At 44.9% G+C, this 16,330-nt stretch overlaps 1 protein-coding gene across 5 annotated transcripts in view; it reads left to right on the top strand.

Annotated features, from left to right (window-relative positions):
* Nucleotides 1-6,281, top strand: part of Ebf2 (EBF transcription factor 2) — a 194,960-nt gene extending 188,679 nt beyond the window's left edge. For 4 of the 5 annotated variants that reach the window (XM_038310098.1, XM_038310099.1, XM_038310096.1 and 1 more), the window contains 2 exons: nt 2,656-2,823; nt 6,250-6,281. In XM_038310098.1, the coding sequence (XP_038166026.1) occupies nt 2,656-2,823; nt 6,250-6,281 (200 nt within the window). The remainder of the gene's footprint in view (nt 1-2,655; nt 2,824-6,249) is intronic. The other variant, XM_038310097.1, reaches the window with a different exon arrangement.
* The last annotated feature ends 10,049 nt before the right edge of the window (nt 6,282-16,330 follow it).

The raw sequence follows: 16,330 nt of genomic DNA, 5'->3' as shown, positions 1-16,330 counted from the left end.
AATATGCATGTATGTGTGTATATGTGTATATTTGTGTGTGCATGTATGTGTACATATTATATGTATGAACATATATAGATTCAGCTTACACTTGGAGAACCTTCTCTGATGGCTTGCGCAAGAGCAAGCCAGTCAACATTCCATCAGGGAGTGGAATCATCATCCCCCACCTCTAGCTGGGGAGTTATTGACAATTGAGGGCTTCTGGCGAATGGACAGTCAGTTTTCATTGAGGTGTGACCCCTGGTATGTGGACTACAATTTAGTGGGTGGGCCCCCATCCATGAGCATGTGAGCAGCACAAATTGGACTTCGTAGATTATTTTTTTTAAAAAAAAAAACATGATGTTTGGAGGGATTGTTGAGGTCAAGGGGGATCTAGGGAGTTAGAGTGTGGAGCGAGAAGTAAACAATCAAGATATACTATATGCATCTATGAAATTCTCCGAGTTAATAACAATATCATTTTTTTTTTTAAAGAGAGCCTTCTCTGTTACCATGCTTGAGTGAGGCTATTACAACAATGGAAGCTAGGGTGTCTTTTTGGAGTCTAAGTTGAGGATTTAATGTTGCAGAGGTTAGACTGTGGTCAACCAGAACCTCCTGACTCTCAGCCTCTCTTTGGCCTCTAAATCTGATATTAAGGGAAGGGGACATTCTTATATTGCTTTATATTTTATTGATGCTAAAGCCAAAGCTGGAAGAGCATATGAAGATTGGAAGCACAAACAAGATCTGTTCCCAGTGATGAGCCCTTCATCTTGTCTAATACAGTGAAAGGGTCCACTTTCTCACATGACATGGAATTCTGCTGTCCTTTCCAATGTTCTTTTTACTTGTGTTTGCAAAAATGCTAGAGATGTATTTGGGTGTGTCTTTCTCCATAGCTTTTTAAATCAGTATTGCTTAAGCATAAGTATTCCTTCGAGAGAAGCTCTCCCTTCTTTTCTTTTTCTTATTATAACTTTGACTTATGATTCTGGTGTAAAGTTGACATACTGGGGTCTGGAGAGATGGCTCAGTGGTTAAGAGCACCCATTACTTTTGCAGAGGACCCAGGTTTAATTCCCAGCATCCATACGGAGCGGCTCACAGTTGTCTGCAACACTAGGTCCAGGGGATCCAGTGTCCTTCTCTGGACTCCTTGGATACCTGCACTCATGTGCACATACCCACACATGAGTAAAAGTAATAAAACAGATCTTTAAGAAGAAAGACATCATGTTGTACATACTGCCTGTGATTGCTATAAGCACAATTGAGATGCAGGGAAGATGGGATAGTGTCTACCTTAGAGTACCAAAGCTTCTGACCTTCAATTCACCTTGTATTTAGTTGTTGGTGCTGTTTCCCCGCATCTCACTTGCTTTTTTTGAGCAAGCTTAGCCACAATTAATAAGCTTTCCTCTCTGATGTAACTTGGTGGAGTATGTGCCATGAGGAGGTGGGGCCCTTTGCTGTTTAAACTGCCTTTATTTTTTCTTGGAAATGACCACACTTAGCCTTTGGCTCCCCTTAAGTCATTATTTAATGTTAATATTGTTAATATTGGTGGTTTTTCTCTGAGCATTATGTCAGGGGAGGCTGAATTTCAGCTTTATTTCCCAAGCGCACTGAAAGTCCAGAGAGGGAGGTGATCTTCTGAATGTTAATCAGCTCCTGCACAGAGTGAAGAAGTAGCTCATGGCGAGGGCAATCATGTGCTTTTGGCCCTGGACATCAAACCTCTAGGGCATGGGAATTGCAAGGCAGCACACAGTTCCAGATAGTGCTTCTTTTCAGGGTAAAAAGAAGCTTCCCATTCTGCATAGGCTCCCTGTCTTGATGCTTGCCTTCCAGGACTCATAGTGGGAGGAGCATTCTGTCTTCTCACATGGTCTTCCTTTCCTCCAATGGGATCATTGCCACAGTAGCTGTTTATGTGTCTATTCCACCTAGGTGGGGGAGAATATTATTGCATTTGACATTTTTTCTGATTTATCTCTTTCATTTTATATATATATGGCTATTGTATGAAATATTCACTTTCATCGAGATAAGTTCTTTCAAGGCTGTTGATCACATTCACCCTCCTTCTGCTCAGGGTCATATCTATGCTTACATACATATACATGCATGCATACAATGACTTTATGTAGCTCTAAAGAACTGTAGGAACTACATCTGAGAAAACACACGCAATTGTCTCTCTGCATTTGACTTATTTTGCCTAACATGATGGTCTCTGATAGGCCAATCAGAAAATGGACTGATGGGGCACATGACCATTCTCTAAAGAGGTATGAATGGGCGTGCCATACTTGTGAAAAAAATTTCCACTACCTTAGCTGGAAGATAAATGCAAATTAGAACAATATTGAGAGTCTTTCTCATCCCAGTCAGAATGCTTATCACAAAAAAAAAAAAAAAAAAGCAATAGCGGATGCTGGCAAGGATGTGGGGGGAAAGGAGCGCTTCCACATGACTGGCATGAAAAGTAAATTGACCCAGCCACTATGGAAATAGGTAGGAATGTCCCTCAAGTCTGTTATTTTTAATCACTGGTACTTGGGAGTTAATTATTTCTCAAGCAAATTGCGGAGAATGTGTATGTTGAGAAAATAAAAGGTTTTTCAGTGAGCCCCCTCCTAAAGAGTGTCACGCCTTTGCTTCCAGTCATGTCCTCAAGCCCCACCGTCGGATCCTCCAGCACGTCCTCCATCCTCCCGTTTTCCTCTTCAGTTTTTCCTGCTGTCAAGCAGAAGAGTGCCTTTGCCCCTGTCATCAGGCCCCAAGGCTCCCCTTCGCCCGCCTGCTCCAGTGGCAATGGGAATGGATTCAGAGGTAAGAGAAGGGACCGTCTGCTTTAGCGGGGTATGTGACCCAGTGTCCTGGGGCAGGCAAAGGAAGGGCAAGCATCCCAGCTTTGCTCTCTAGCTCTGAGCACTCGCCTACAGAGTTCCTGGAACTTTCGTGGTGGGACATGGATGGCAGGGATGCTGGTCTGATGCTTCCCCTAGTCCTGGGCTAGTATGGGGGTGAATGACGCCGAGCCGAACATCTGCAGGACATGGAGTTAGTGGCGGCAGAACCACATGTTCAACCCAGGCACACCTGGGCAGCCCAGGATTGTGCTTTCCATAGGACCATTCACTGTTTCTGGAAGGTGCCTGTTGGCCCTTTCAAGTGCCTGGTGGTTATTTCTTATCTAGCTGGCTTTACCATCTGTCCTTCATGTTCATTCCCATGGCACATGTGGAAAGATCCATCAGGAGCAAAACCTCTGGCTATGTGCCGGTCAAATTGATAGCAGGTGCCTGATCAAGGGGTAAAGGAGGGAAGGAAGAGGGAAAAAAAAACATACCGTTTCTAAGAACAAAAAATTAATATCGCCCGTCAAACCCACTTTTGAGCAACGTCCTAAGATGTAATATGACATGACGTAACACAAATGTGATGAGTACATGAGAATCTAATCATCCCGCTGAGAATGGGAGGCAGCTGATGGCAAGAGAGCAAATTGGAACCTGCTGAGCACCGTGGCTCACTGGTGACCCGCATTATTTTTGGCTGTTTCTCATGTCTTGACATGGAAACATTTACGACAGGCAGCGTTGGTCAGCAGAGCTTTGTGGGGACCTGGGATGAGCTGTGCCCTTCTGGGGACCCCAGCTCTCGGTGGCTTGCTGAAAGCATATGTGTTCCAAATCTTCGGGGGTTACCCGTGAGGGTAGCCAAGGGAACTTGAAAGGCATGTCGGGTTTCCAGCCCTAGGGACTGTGACATTTTGACAGAGATGACAGAGAAACTGTCAAAGCCATTACTGGAAACCCAGCTCTCAGAAACAGCCACTGAACATTCCTCCCAAGAAGCTGGGCTGTGGAAGTCCATGCCACCCAACATGTGGGTAGTTGGAAACATCTGTATATTGGATGGAACTTTTTTTTTTTCACCCAGATGTCTAAGCCATACAGAAGCAGCACAGCTTGTAGCCGAGTGTCTCCACCCACCCTGTCTCTCATCAAACACCCCCCAGGCTCTATCTTGTCACTCAGAGCAGGATTAGAACTTTCTCCATGAGGACCATGTTCACATCCTGGGAAATAAACACCATGGGGGCCCTGTCTGATGCGTCCCCCTCCTCACACCCTGCTGGGGAGGAGGTCTCTGCTCCTCCAGTTCCCTGTCTTCATTCATTCATCAACATTAAGCTGAAAAGGGAATAGAGTGGGGAAATCAAGGCACCGGCTTTATGATCCGTAGTGTAGACCATACTCCCTGACGTGCCCTGTGGACAAGGCACCGGCTTTATGATCCGTAGTGTAGACCATACTCCCTGACGTGCCCTGTAGACAAGGCTCTGCCCCGTGCTCCACACACATATCCTCTTCAGACCAGCCCATTCTCCTGATTTAGCTGAACCGCTGATTTGAGGCCACACAGCAAGTGACTGATGGCTTGAATCCAGGCACTCGGACCCTAGATCCTGTGCTCTGACAGCACACTGTCTCTCCGGGGATGGTTCTGGCAGACTTCCGCTTTTTGCCCACCCTTCACTTGTATCTACTTTGCCACCAGGACGGCGGGGAGGTGGGGGGATTGCTTTTCTGTGAAACGCCCAAGATGAGAATGACCTGGACAAAAGTATGAATAAGCATCTATCCACCATGAAAGTCACCGATGAAAGTGCCCCTCTTCCCCCATGGTTTCTCTAAGTACAAAGTCAAGGTCACTATCTAGAAGAATTCCAACCCACCTTGTGTTGGGCAGGCCAGGAAAAAGGGCATGAATGAAGTCTGCTGTTCTGAGCCTTTGGGCCTCTGTGATCTATATGAAAGGAAGAGCTGGAGAGCACTGGGTATAACAGGGAACAAGAGAGGAGGAGTATGAGTCAGGCTTCTTGCCCCCAAACACTATGCTTACAGCATTTTTCTGTCCCATCCTCTGCCTTACTCATGAGGCATTTATAGTTGATGAATATAGACTGTCAAGCTGATATTATATGCTGCGTGTCTGATTCATTTTCTAGCTTCCTCCAGAAACACACACACACACACACACACACACACACGCTTCCTACACTCCTGGATAATTACAGCAGTTGTTATATATCCAAGTCATCGGGGAATGTCCAGAATTGAACTGCCTTTATTGAAAACTTACATCGATTCAATATATAGTAATACAGGCAAAAATAATTAAGGCTTTGCTAGCTGTGTAAGACCTTAATCCAGATCTCACAAACATTCAATAAAGGCTGTATGGGCAGGGAAACAGACAGCTGACAATTTTGCCCGAGAGAACTAGCTGGGGTAGGAGAGGAGGGGGAGGGGAGGAGAAGACAGGATGGGGAGAGAAAGAGATGGGGTTGGAAAGAGCATGGGTGGCCAGAATGTTGGCTATTTGCTTGGAAGCATCGTGGTGAGCATAACTCAGAAAGATACTTGTATGAGTCGTTGTTTCCATCCATGCAATATAGACAAGAGAAATCCAGGAACCGAATGCCAGAGATGGTAGAAAGTTTGGACGCAAGGGAACCTGTCATCATTTTCCACACTCGTAAAAATCCTCTGGGCTTGTTACAGCACAGCTGAGGATAGAGGGGTGCGCTTTGCTCTGTGATTCCCTACTTTGTTCATGCACCCCACAGAGGGAAAAACATCGGGCTTGATTCTCCCCAGACACATCCACATCCTCTTCACTAGATGGAGGAAGCAGTAGACGATGTATTTGGATAGGGCGTGGGTAGTTGGGACTGGGTGGACGCCCAAACTAGTAACGAATTGAAGTCTCTTCCAAAGACCAGCATTTCTAGGTGACTATGGTCACATAGCATCAGTGAGCACTAAATAAGAATGGATCTAGTTTAGGGGAGAATGTTCATGAAGACACTTAGGGTGGAGAGAAACCCCATTTGTTATAAATGACTCCTAAAAAGCCAACAGGCTTTCCCTTCTGGTTCCACCCAGTGATGTGGGACATGTCTTTGCTATTTAGTTTCTGTGTTTACTTCTGTTTTCCCAAGATGACCCCTTAATAGACAAAAATGGCAAAGGGCTTGCCAGACGAACATGGGGACCTGATGTAGGTCACCAGCACCGAAGCTTCTGTTAGCTCGGTCCTGGAGAAGATCCACTCACATATGTACCGCTCACCAGCTCCCTGGGCTGTATTAGACTCTCTTGCTCCCACACCTGTCCTTCTCCCCCGATCAGCTTTTCCACAAAAAAAGTCTTGATGTTTTAATCCTGTGCCGCTCTTTCCTTGCAGCCATGACAGGGCTTGTTGTACCCCCAATGTAAAGAAGAGGAAGAACTGCTTTCTCATAGCACAAAACTACTTATTCCGATGGACCAATTATGAAGGAAGCACTCTGAGCTCACCGGGGAGAGTCGCGCCCCTGAGTGGCCACTGTTGGACAGATTTGGGAAGACAAGGAGCCGCCATCTTGGTCTCCTCACCAAGCACTGACAGTAACTACACAAGCAAGGACAGAAAGACGCCATCGGCGTGGTCAGTGCTAAGAGTGGAAACGCAATTCTTTGTTATGAACATTACGAAAACCACCTTCCTATGTTTGTAAAATATTTAAGAAAAACATTGGCAAACATTCATGCTTAATATTTTGGATACTATTTGTTTTTCTTTGTAGGAAAAAAGTTGAAAGTTTCTATTTTCTATGAATCCTTTCAGATACCAATTTAGTTTATGCAGAAAAAAAAATTGAACAAAACAGGGTACCAGCATGGGAGACTTTCTTAAAAAACGAAACCTGAATTGAATGAGGAAATGTTGTATGTGTGTTTGCTTATACCTTAAGCTCTTTAACAAAAAAAAAAAAACACAAAAAAGGGAAAAAAATTTAAAATGTTTTACAGTTATTTAAATAAATAAACATGTAACTTATTGTAAGTAGAAGTAGAAAGTAAGACCTTTTTCTTTTTAGAAGGGAGGAATCTCTCTTCCTGATGTAAAATGAATCGGCACAAACAGGTAGTGACGAGTTTTAACGGTGTGTGGTTATTACAGTTGCTTATTAGATTCTTATCCCACATCCCTCTTTTTCCATCGTTTTTATCAACCCATGCACAAGAGTGCTGTATCTTGTGCGGATTCCCACAGAGCAATCCGCCGCAAAGCCAGACTCAGAGAAATGCTGGCCCGCAAATGCTCCAACCTGTCCTTTCGCTCCTAGACCCGCTTTCTAAAGAGTTTGCAGATCGGTTGTGGTGTCCACCCTGGGTGTGGCGTTTTCAAAACTACATTCTTTCCTGAGCAATGCAGGGCGTGCCCGTGTAACCATCTATCCCTAGATAAGAACTGCCTCTGAGAAGGGCCAAAGCCACGTGACTGTGCTGTCCACGGGCTCTGTAGAACTTCTCCTTGACGGTCCTTCCTCTTCGGGTGCCCAATGTAGGCATGGAGGCAGGAAGCTCCACAAAACTTTGCAGAAAGAGGTTGGAGTAAGTCTTCGACTGTTTCCTTTCTATGCAGAGCTTTCCTTTTGGATGATTAAAGTCCCTTGAAAAAACTTGAATCTGGGAGGAGTGGGGTAGGGTATAGAAGAGAGTACTCAAAAGTCCTCAAGCTTCTGTCCTTCTGCCCAAAGACATGGACACTGGGATTCTTTGGAGATTGGGAGATTAGTGGTAGCTGTGTTCTGAGCAGTGCAGTTACCCAGCCTGCCCTGGGAGCCCTGTGCTGCCTACACCTAGTTCTCAGGAGGGAAAACCCTGCAGTAGTGGCTAACCATGGTAGACCTTCAAGATGTGTGTGGTCCCAGAGATGCATCTAGACTTGCGTGGCTTGACAATAGGATGTCATGGTTTCCCAGGTCAGGTGTCTTCTCCTTGTTTCCACAGACTTAGCTCGGGGTTCTTGGTTAGGCTTCTGGCATTGGAAATTGATACAGCTTTTATGGGGAAAACATCTTTCGTGCTTCTGAGCCAATTTTAGATGACTCTCTCATTGTCTATTGGCACACGCCCTCCCTCACCCAACCCTCAGCGGTCTGAGTTGCCTTTAGTTTGCTCTGGAATCGCCCAATAGGACACTTTTTCCTCTAGCACATGAGAATCCACAATTTTTGAAACCCAGCATGCTCATAACTACTGCTGACAGTCCTTCATAGTCAGGGCTCCCAGCGTCAAAAGATACGGAAATGCATGAGAACAACTGCCCTGGCAAACAACCCGGTACTGGGGGAAAGAATGCGTGGACTACGAACCTTACCATCCCAAAATGGAGGCCGAGCAAAATTAAGCATGTTTAGACCTGGATTTGAGCCAATCCAACATAAGGACATTTTTTTTCCTTAAGTAGCAATAGCTTTTAGAGCCTGTGAATCTTTCTCTTGCATGAAGATTAGTGCAGTACTGTCTTCAGAATGATCGTAGAGTCTGTCGGTAGTTTTACACCGAAAGACTGTGTGTAACTAAATACCGGACATCTTTGACCATTCACTAGGACCTCGGCAGCCACAGACCTATTTAATTGTACAAACGTGTGTAAGGATTATTTTTAGTGTACTAATAACTTAAAAAAACGAAGCCACTCTGTCCTCTTTAGTCATTGCTATTAAATGATTCTGGTCCCAGGTTATTTTTGTGCCACTTGGCAGACAGGTATCTCTATAGGTAATGACAAAATTCTGTTCTATTTTTGGAGAGGAGCCGTGTAAGATTTTTCATTTAAATGGACAATTGACCGCATTATTTATCTCATTTCTTCTGTTATGGCATCGAAATTCTTCCCAGTTTTTCTTTGCACATGTCAACATGCATGGTTAAAAACCATTATCTTTACCTTTTGTACAGTAAGGTCTCATTTCCAAACTGTATAGTTTTGTTGTTTTTTTCTGCTTTGTCAGTTACATACAGTATAAAGTTGCTATGCAGAGCTTTTTGTAAAGACAGCTTTTTTTGTTTACTGTTTTTAATGGTCTTCCTTATGAAAGAATATCTTGTTTGTAAAATGAATATGTCTACTTCAGTTTTAAACTTTAAATTATCCTAACAAAAAAAATAAAATTTTTGTACTGTAAAAATAACCTTTGCCTTTTTTTGAGGGAGAAATTCACTTTGGGAGCTGTTCTTGATTTGGGGGGATTTCACTTTGGGTTCAAGTCACCCCAGTTTTCTTCTGGTTAAGGAAAACTTACCAAAACTCTTACATAAATGAAAGTATGACATCAAAGTGATTAATTAGAAATGATGTTAGGCCCATTCCCTGCATGTATTTGTCTTATGTCCATAGACCAAATTCTTTCAGAATCCTCCCCTGACTCACGGGATTCTGTTTGCTCTGTTGGATGCACTGGGTACATGAAATTCTTGAGGTTGGGTTGAAATCATCTATCGAACAAATGTAGATTGACACATTAGACACTGGGTGAAGAACTGGAGGTACCAAACTCAGTGCCTACCCTTAAATCACAGGAAAGGAGCATGACCCATTTCCCTGGAAGGAAGCAGTCAAAGGATAGTCACACAGGGAGACAGGAGGGCTGCTGGCCTTACAGAGAGGCTTGGTAACTCGGCAATAACTTCTCACATGGCTCTTGGCCGTGAATCCCGGTTCTCCCGCCTGGCAATGGAAGCAAGGAACAAAGAAACCCAGCATACTCAAATTCACCATCTTTGAAGACGAGGAATTCAGTGTCTGGGCATGCCTTGAGGTCAGTCATCACCTGCATCTCAAGGACTTCAGCTCTGTCTCTCAAGCGCTGAGGAAAGAGACAGGCAAGGCATAGGATTTACTCTGGCTGTAGGCAAAAGAGTGGCTAGCAGTGGGACCATCATGTAGCCTTGTGCCCGTCAGTCCAGTGAAAATTGGGGTAGGAAAATAGATACCAGGCCTGAGAGGTAGTTTTCTGCCATCCATGAGCTTGGTTGGAAGTAGCCCGTGCAGGGGAAGTCGCGGTCCCAGCGCTCAGGAGATGCCAAGGACCAACAACAGTTTATGTTTTCTCCATTTAAGAAGTTAGTAAGTCCCTCCCCACCCCACAGACTGGAAGGAACATCTGCCGTGTTATGGGCTGGATTTTTGAGGACAACACTCACATTTTTTTCAATTCCAGATTTTTGCAAGTTCGAGAGTTTGATTCCATAAAAATTGCCTTTGAGACAGGAATGAGACCAAAATGACTTCTAGTAAAGAGTAAAGCTATCAATAGCTCTATAGCCACCAGGATAATAGCTAGGCTGATGGAGATGCTAATCTTCTGTCTTCTGTTCTGTGGAGAAGCAGAGAGACCGTGAATGTTAGACGTGAACAGACCTGAGTTCTAAGCCTACTCCCACCCCTCACTGTAACTGATTAACCAGGGAATTATACTCCTGAACTTCAGTTTCCCTGCCCATAAGGGTGGAGGGGAGACCCTTATGCCAAGATCCTTTCCCTGCCAAGATGGTGGAGAAGTTTAAATAAAAACAATGACTGTCAAAATTCAGACGCAAGTGTCTTTAGCTCTGTATGTTTTCGTTTCTTTCCCTTTACCCTGTCATTAAAAATTCCCGTTGCTCTTTTCTTACAACTCATCCTTGATGACACAGAACAGAGGATTGTTAGTTAATCGGTGTCTGTACAATATTTGGAGGCTACAAGATCAGAATGTGGCAATAGCACCATTTGCACCACAGTTCAGGAGCTGGCAGCTCCTTCAGCTGGATCCACTGCCAAGATAAGGTTTCTAACACTTGTGTTCCTGTCTTCGGAAAGTCAGTGTGAGGGTCTAGGAGGAGGTGTGCCTGCTTGGCATAGACAGTCTTGTGAGATAGGCAAGCCTCTCTGGAGAGGAAGTAACATAGAGAAATGGTTAATTTCCATGGTGTGTGTGTGTGTGTGTATGTGTGTGTGTGTATCTGTGTGTCTGTGTGTTTCACACACACCATTGAAAGGAGATCCAAAGTTTATCTCTTTGAAATGTGCAAGTTCACACATTTGAACACCAGTTGGTGGCAGTGTTTGGGAAGGTTGTGGAACTTTTGGGAAGTAGAGTTTCAAGGGAGGAAGTTGGTCACTGGGGGCGGACTTGAGGTCTTATATCCCTGCCCCGCCTCCTATCTACTCTGTTTCATGACAGCAGAGATGCCGTGTGACCAGATGCTACTGTTTGTCAAGCCTCTCTCTCCCCAGTAGGACGGACTATACCCTTCTAGATCGCTAAGTCAAACACAATCCTCTATTCAGCTTGCTTCCTCTCATGTATTTTGATCATAGTAATGAGGAAAGTCACTAATATTTCCCAGAATACAGAAAGGTAGGACAATCAGCTTCGCATGGACAAGGACAGCATCCCTGGTGCTGGAGATGTCATAAAACATAGCAAAGTGCCTGTGTCCTGTGGAAGCACTAAAAGTGTGGACCTCCAACCCTGAACCCCAAAGGTGGTTCTTCTCCTCTGGTCTCACTGGAAGGTCCAGCTCTGCTATGTTGTTTATTTTTTGAAAACAAAACAAAAAAAACTGCAGCACCATCCAACACTGTAAATTAAAACTTTTAATATCCACCAGGTGGTGGCGCACGTCTTTAATCTCAGCACTCAGGGAGGCAGAGGCAGGCAGATCTCTGTGAGTTCAAGGCCAGTCTGGCCTACAGAGTGAGTTCCAGGACAGCCAGGGCTACACAGAGAAACCCTGTCTCAGCACCCCCCCCCAATAAAACCTTTTAATACCAAGTGTATCAATTTTGACTCTTCTTATTTTGAGAATGTAATCTTTTGTTTTAGCTTTGTGTAAAATCCAGTCCAACTAAAATTTAAGAAACACTCTGATGACCTTTCAAGAATATTCTCATTTTTTCATTAATAGAAAACTCTTAATTTCCAAATCAGTTTTACAAATTTGAGAAGCATCAGACTATGGGACTGAGAAAGGGGAAGGAACAGTTTGGTAATCGACCAATCGGTCATCATTTTCTGAGTAATCAGGACTTGGCTGAACGTGAGTAACTGTGTTCTTAGCTCTGTTTCAATAAAGGAATTCTCCACGTCTTATTCCAAGCATTTCATTCTTGCCTCTGAATTATGTTCATATCCACAAATCCCAGCCAAGGGTCCATTGAATAATTGTCCCCACATGTAACATTTTCCTAGTGATGTTTTCCTTCCTCCGTCCTGTGAAATATAGAGATGTGTTTCTAATTATTAGCAGACCCATCTGGTCACTGCACCGCATCACTGCCAGCCCGATGACTCATTGCGTGGACTGTCGGGTAGAGCTCAGCCATGTTTGACACCGTCTAAGAAACGGGTCGTTCATAAGGACCTCACTTTGCACTGCCTCGCCTGTAAACAAGGTGACCATATTTTGTAGGCCAGCAAGCAGAACTTTTGACTTGACGAACACAAATAGATCCGAAGTTGGACGTGTCATAGATGTCCGTGTCACAAGCCACAAGAGCCATAAGCTCCCTTCTGCCCCGGTGCCTTTGCGTCCTTGCTTTTGAAAACATAAAGCAACTGGTTTCTATCTTGCTGTCTTTGTATCTACGCGTGGCTGGGGCCCAAGAACCTGTCTCCTCCCTGAATCACTGAGTGATAAGAAATGGGCACAGAAACTAACCAGCTCTTCTGAGAAACTCGCTGCTAGCTTTTCAGGAAAACCCAAACAATATCTCTTCATGTTTAATATGCGTCTTACAAAACCAGCCTTCTCCTTGGCCTAGGCAGTGGGCATTCTGACAGTAGTGCCCAAAGGGTACGTGCATATATCAGGCTAAACTCTTCTTCCTTGTCGATTCGTCTGTTACTGGCCCCCAAGTTTGGGAATCTATGCTAATTCTCATGGGCCATTCCCATATTCAGTAACACTCCCTTTTCTTCTCAATTGTGTGGTTGTTTTTGCTAGGAGAATGAATAAGCGATAAAAATAAAAAGGGTGAATGGGAAATACATTTGATCTTTGAACTGAACACAAAAGGATTTCTTAGCTAGGCCATCTGTGCTGGCTTGGAGCAGGGTACCACACTGAAGATAAATTCAGTTAAATAAACTGTCAGAGGACTTGGGCACAGGATGAAGTTAAAGAGAAACAGGAAACCATACCAGGATTCCATCTCACAAGATGCATTTTGATGTCGGGAGTATGCAGGAGGCTGTTCCTTGGTGGGAACACGGGACACATGATTGATGGCAGGGGCACTAGGGAAGTGACAGCAGAACGCGGAGTCTCACCTTGACATTCATCAGAATGGCAGAGGCAGCAGCTGGAGGAGGCAGAGAAGGGACAAGGAGACATGAAGCCTCGGGCAAAAGCTTTGGGTCTCTCGTGGAAGCATCGGACTGCTGTCTGCCTATTGGAGGACTGTGCTGGCAAGAGGAGTACTGGAGGGAATAGGTCAGTGATGGATGCTTTCCCCAACGAGGTCTAGCTCAACTCTAAAAATCAAGGGCTTCAGCATCAGTAACAAAGAAAGCTATGCACACCTCTTGGGGTGTCCTTTCCCAAGTATGAGTAGAAACACCAGGTAAGACCATTTGTGACTCACGCTTCCTAGCCAAAGTCCCATGTCCTGGGGTCTTCACATGTATGTTCTCCTTGGCCAGGCTTGTCATATGCAGGGTATGATGGTCAGGTGATGTCTAAAGTTGGCAGCTGGGCTGCAGTGGGAGGACTTGGAATCCTACATTGGTCCATTTCTGATGCTATTACAAGAGTCTAGGTATGTTAGAGATAACGGGGATTAACTTGCAGTTTTGGAGGTGGTAGATCCAAGGTTGAACAACCCCATCTGTCAAGTCCTCACAGCGGACATGGACTCACAGTGACAGAAACACGTTGAAGAGACACATGGCGAGACACGAAGCCAGAGAGAATTGGGGCCCAGGTTTGCACTTTTCATGATGACCAACTCTTGCGGAAATCCATTGTGAGAACTACATTAGCCCTTTCAGAGGACAGGTACCTGATGACCTAATTGCCTCATACTAGACTCAACCATGTACCCACCATCACCCAACAGCATCCCACTCTCTAACGACAGAGCTCCCCATACTCCAGGAGCTGTACTCAAGCCATATCCAAACTTTACCAAATTGGGGGTACTTTCAAATCCCAGGTCACCAGCTGATGGTTTGTTTCCTCTCTAGGCAACGCTGCGATTATGGATGTATTTATTTTTTGGTGCATAAAATGGACTCGCGTCTCCATGTCTCACAGGCATGTTGTAAGAGTATGAGGAGATGATTCCCAAGAACACGCAGAGCCCAGGCTAGGACTCGATGTGTTGTCATAGAGTTCTGTGTTCTGGGATGTGAACCAAGGCTGGGGAACCGCACTGGACGGTGGCTGTTCTCAGTTCTCGCTCACTGCTAAGAAGCAGGTGAATCATAGGAAACTGTGGAAAGGCCTTGCAGAAACAGGCTAGGTTAGAGTCGAAGTACCAGAGGCAGTTTGCCTTCGACTTTTGTCCTCTGGTGACAAGACAGCAAGCAAGAGACTTAGCAAAATCAGCCCAAGTGAAGTTGTAGTTACAGCCTTGAAGTCACAGAACCCTTCCAAAACTACTATCCTGGGTGATAGTGGTACCAATCTAGCAAATAGATTGAATCTCGAAGGACCACCTGTCTATGGGGTGGGGGCACAGCGTCAACATTGGCCTGGGTGTTTCCGTGAAGATACTTGTGACATTTGCAATCAGATGACCTTCAATGAAGGGACTCACCCCAGTGATGTGTGTGTGTGGAGGGTTCCCTTGACCATTTGGAAAGCCTTAAGAGCAAACCCTGAGGTTTCTGGGAAAAGAAGACATCTTTACTCAAGACTCATACCAACTCCTGCCTCTGTTTCCCACCTCCTACTTTGCCACACAAATCTCAGACTTGTAAGCCCCACTACCGTGTGAACCAGTTCTTTAAACTAGACCAGTCATTCCATGTCTGTCTGTCTGTCTCTGAGTCTCTGGTGTGTATCTCTCTCCACACACAGACACTCTATTGGCTGGCTGTCTTTGGGTAACCATGAAAAATACATATATTTAAAACAAGCACAGAGGTGTGTGGGTGTGGTCCATGTGGGAGTGGGGACGTTCACCTGCCCGTATGTATATGCTTGTGTGTATGTGTGTTCACCTATATGTTCACATTGGGGGTGTGAGTATCCACCTGTGTGTGGAGCCTAGATGGCAACCTCAAGTGTCATTCTTTGATGCTGTCCACCATTTTATTCTGAAATACCTCTTATTTTTTTTTTTTTTTTTTTTTTTTTTTTTTTTTTTTTTTTTTTTTTTTGGTTTTTCGAGACAGGGTTTCTCTGAAGCTTTTTTAGAGCCTGTCCTGGAACTAGCTCTTGTAGACCAGGCTGGCCTCGAACTCACAGAGATCCGCCTGCCTCTGCCTCCCGAGTGCTGGGACTAAAGGCGTGCGCCACCACCGCCCGGCTTGAAATACCTCTTATTGACTTGAAACCCACTGATGAGGCTCGGCTAACTAGCCAGCAAGCCCCAGGAATCATCTTGTCTCTGCTTCCTCGGTGCTGGGATTGGAAGCGCACAGCTAGCATTATTTGTTTGCTTGTTGCTTGTTTGCTAATGTGGCCTCTGTGACCCGAATGCTTCTAGAACAAGCACTTTACGAACTGAGCTGTCTCCCTTGCCCCTACCAAGTGGATTTGATTGTATGAAAATCGTAGCTGAATCAACTCCTTCTAAAAATGAGACTCCAGGCTGTTTAAAACTCCATCTGTATAAAATTCAAGAAACTGTGAACTAACCAGTGGTGACAGAAAGCAGATCAAGTGGTTACCAGGGTTCCTGGGCAAGGTGACAGAGAGACTTGGGGTGGGGGACACTCCAGAGTGATGAATGTGCTTGCTTCCTCAGGGGTGGTCCTAGTTTCATGGGCATTTACAGACATCAAAACTTACCCACATGCGTATTAAAATACATGCAGTTGATTGTACGTCAGTAATCCCCTAACAAAGTCTTTTATTTCCTATATATTAAAAAAAAAGAGGGAAAAGGGACACAAAAGTGCAAGTAGAAAAATATTTAAAGCTCAGCGTGGAAGAGATTTAGATGCCCTGCTTGGTTCCCCTCTATTCTGCCCCATGTCATCCTGAAGTCTAACGGAGTGAGGTGGAAAGGTACCATGCCTCATAGCAGACTCAGTCTCAACTTCAAGGCTTCTGGTCACCCATTCCTCTTCCAGACAGAAGAGGTGACAATGAGGGTCTGTGCCTGCTTTATTGGAGATGACCTAGGGATTCAGAGCAAGTCTTCACAGAGCCTGTTGACAGAGACGACCAGGATGTCCTTGGGGGTTTGTGTGTACCACCAAGTCAGTTTTCACCTGGAACTGAAGCTTCCTGCTAAAGATTAGAACACAGAGTGCCCGTCTTCTCGCTACAATACA

Source organism: Arvicola amphibius, chromosome 13, assembly GCF_903992535.2.
Source record: "Arvicola amphibius chromosome 13, mArvAmp1.2, whole genome shotgun sequence".
NCBI lineage: Eukaryota > Metazoa > Chordata > Mammalia > Rodentia > Cricetidae > Arvicola > Arvicola amphibius.
This window is presented reverse-complemented; position numbering and strand designations above follow the sequence as displayed.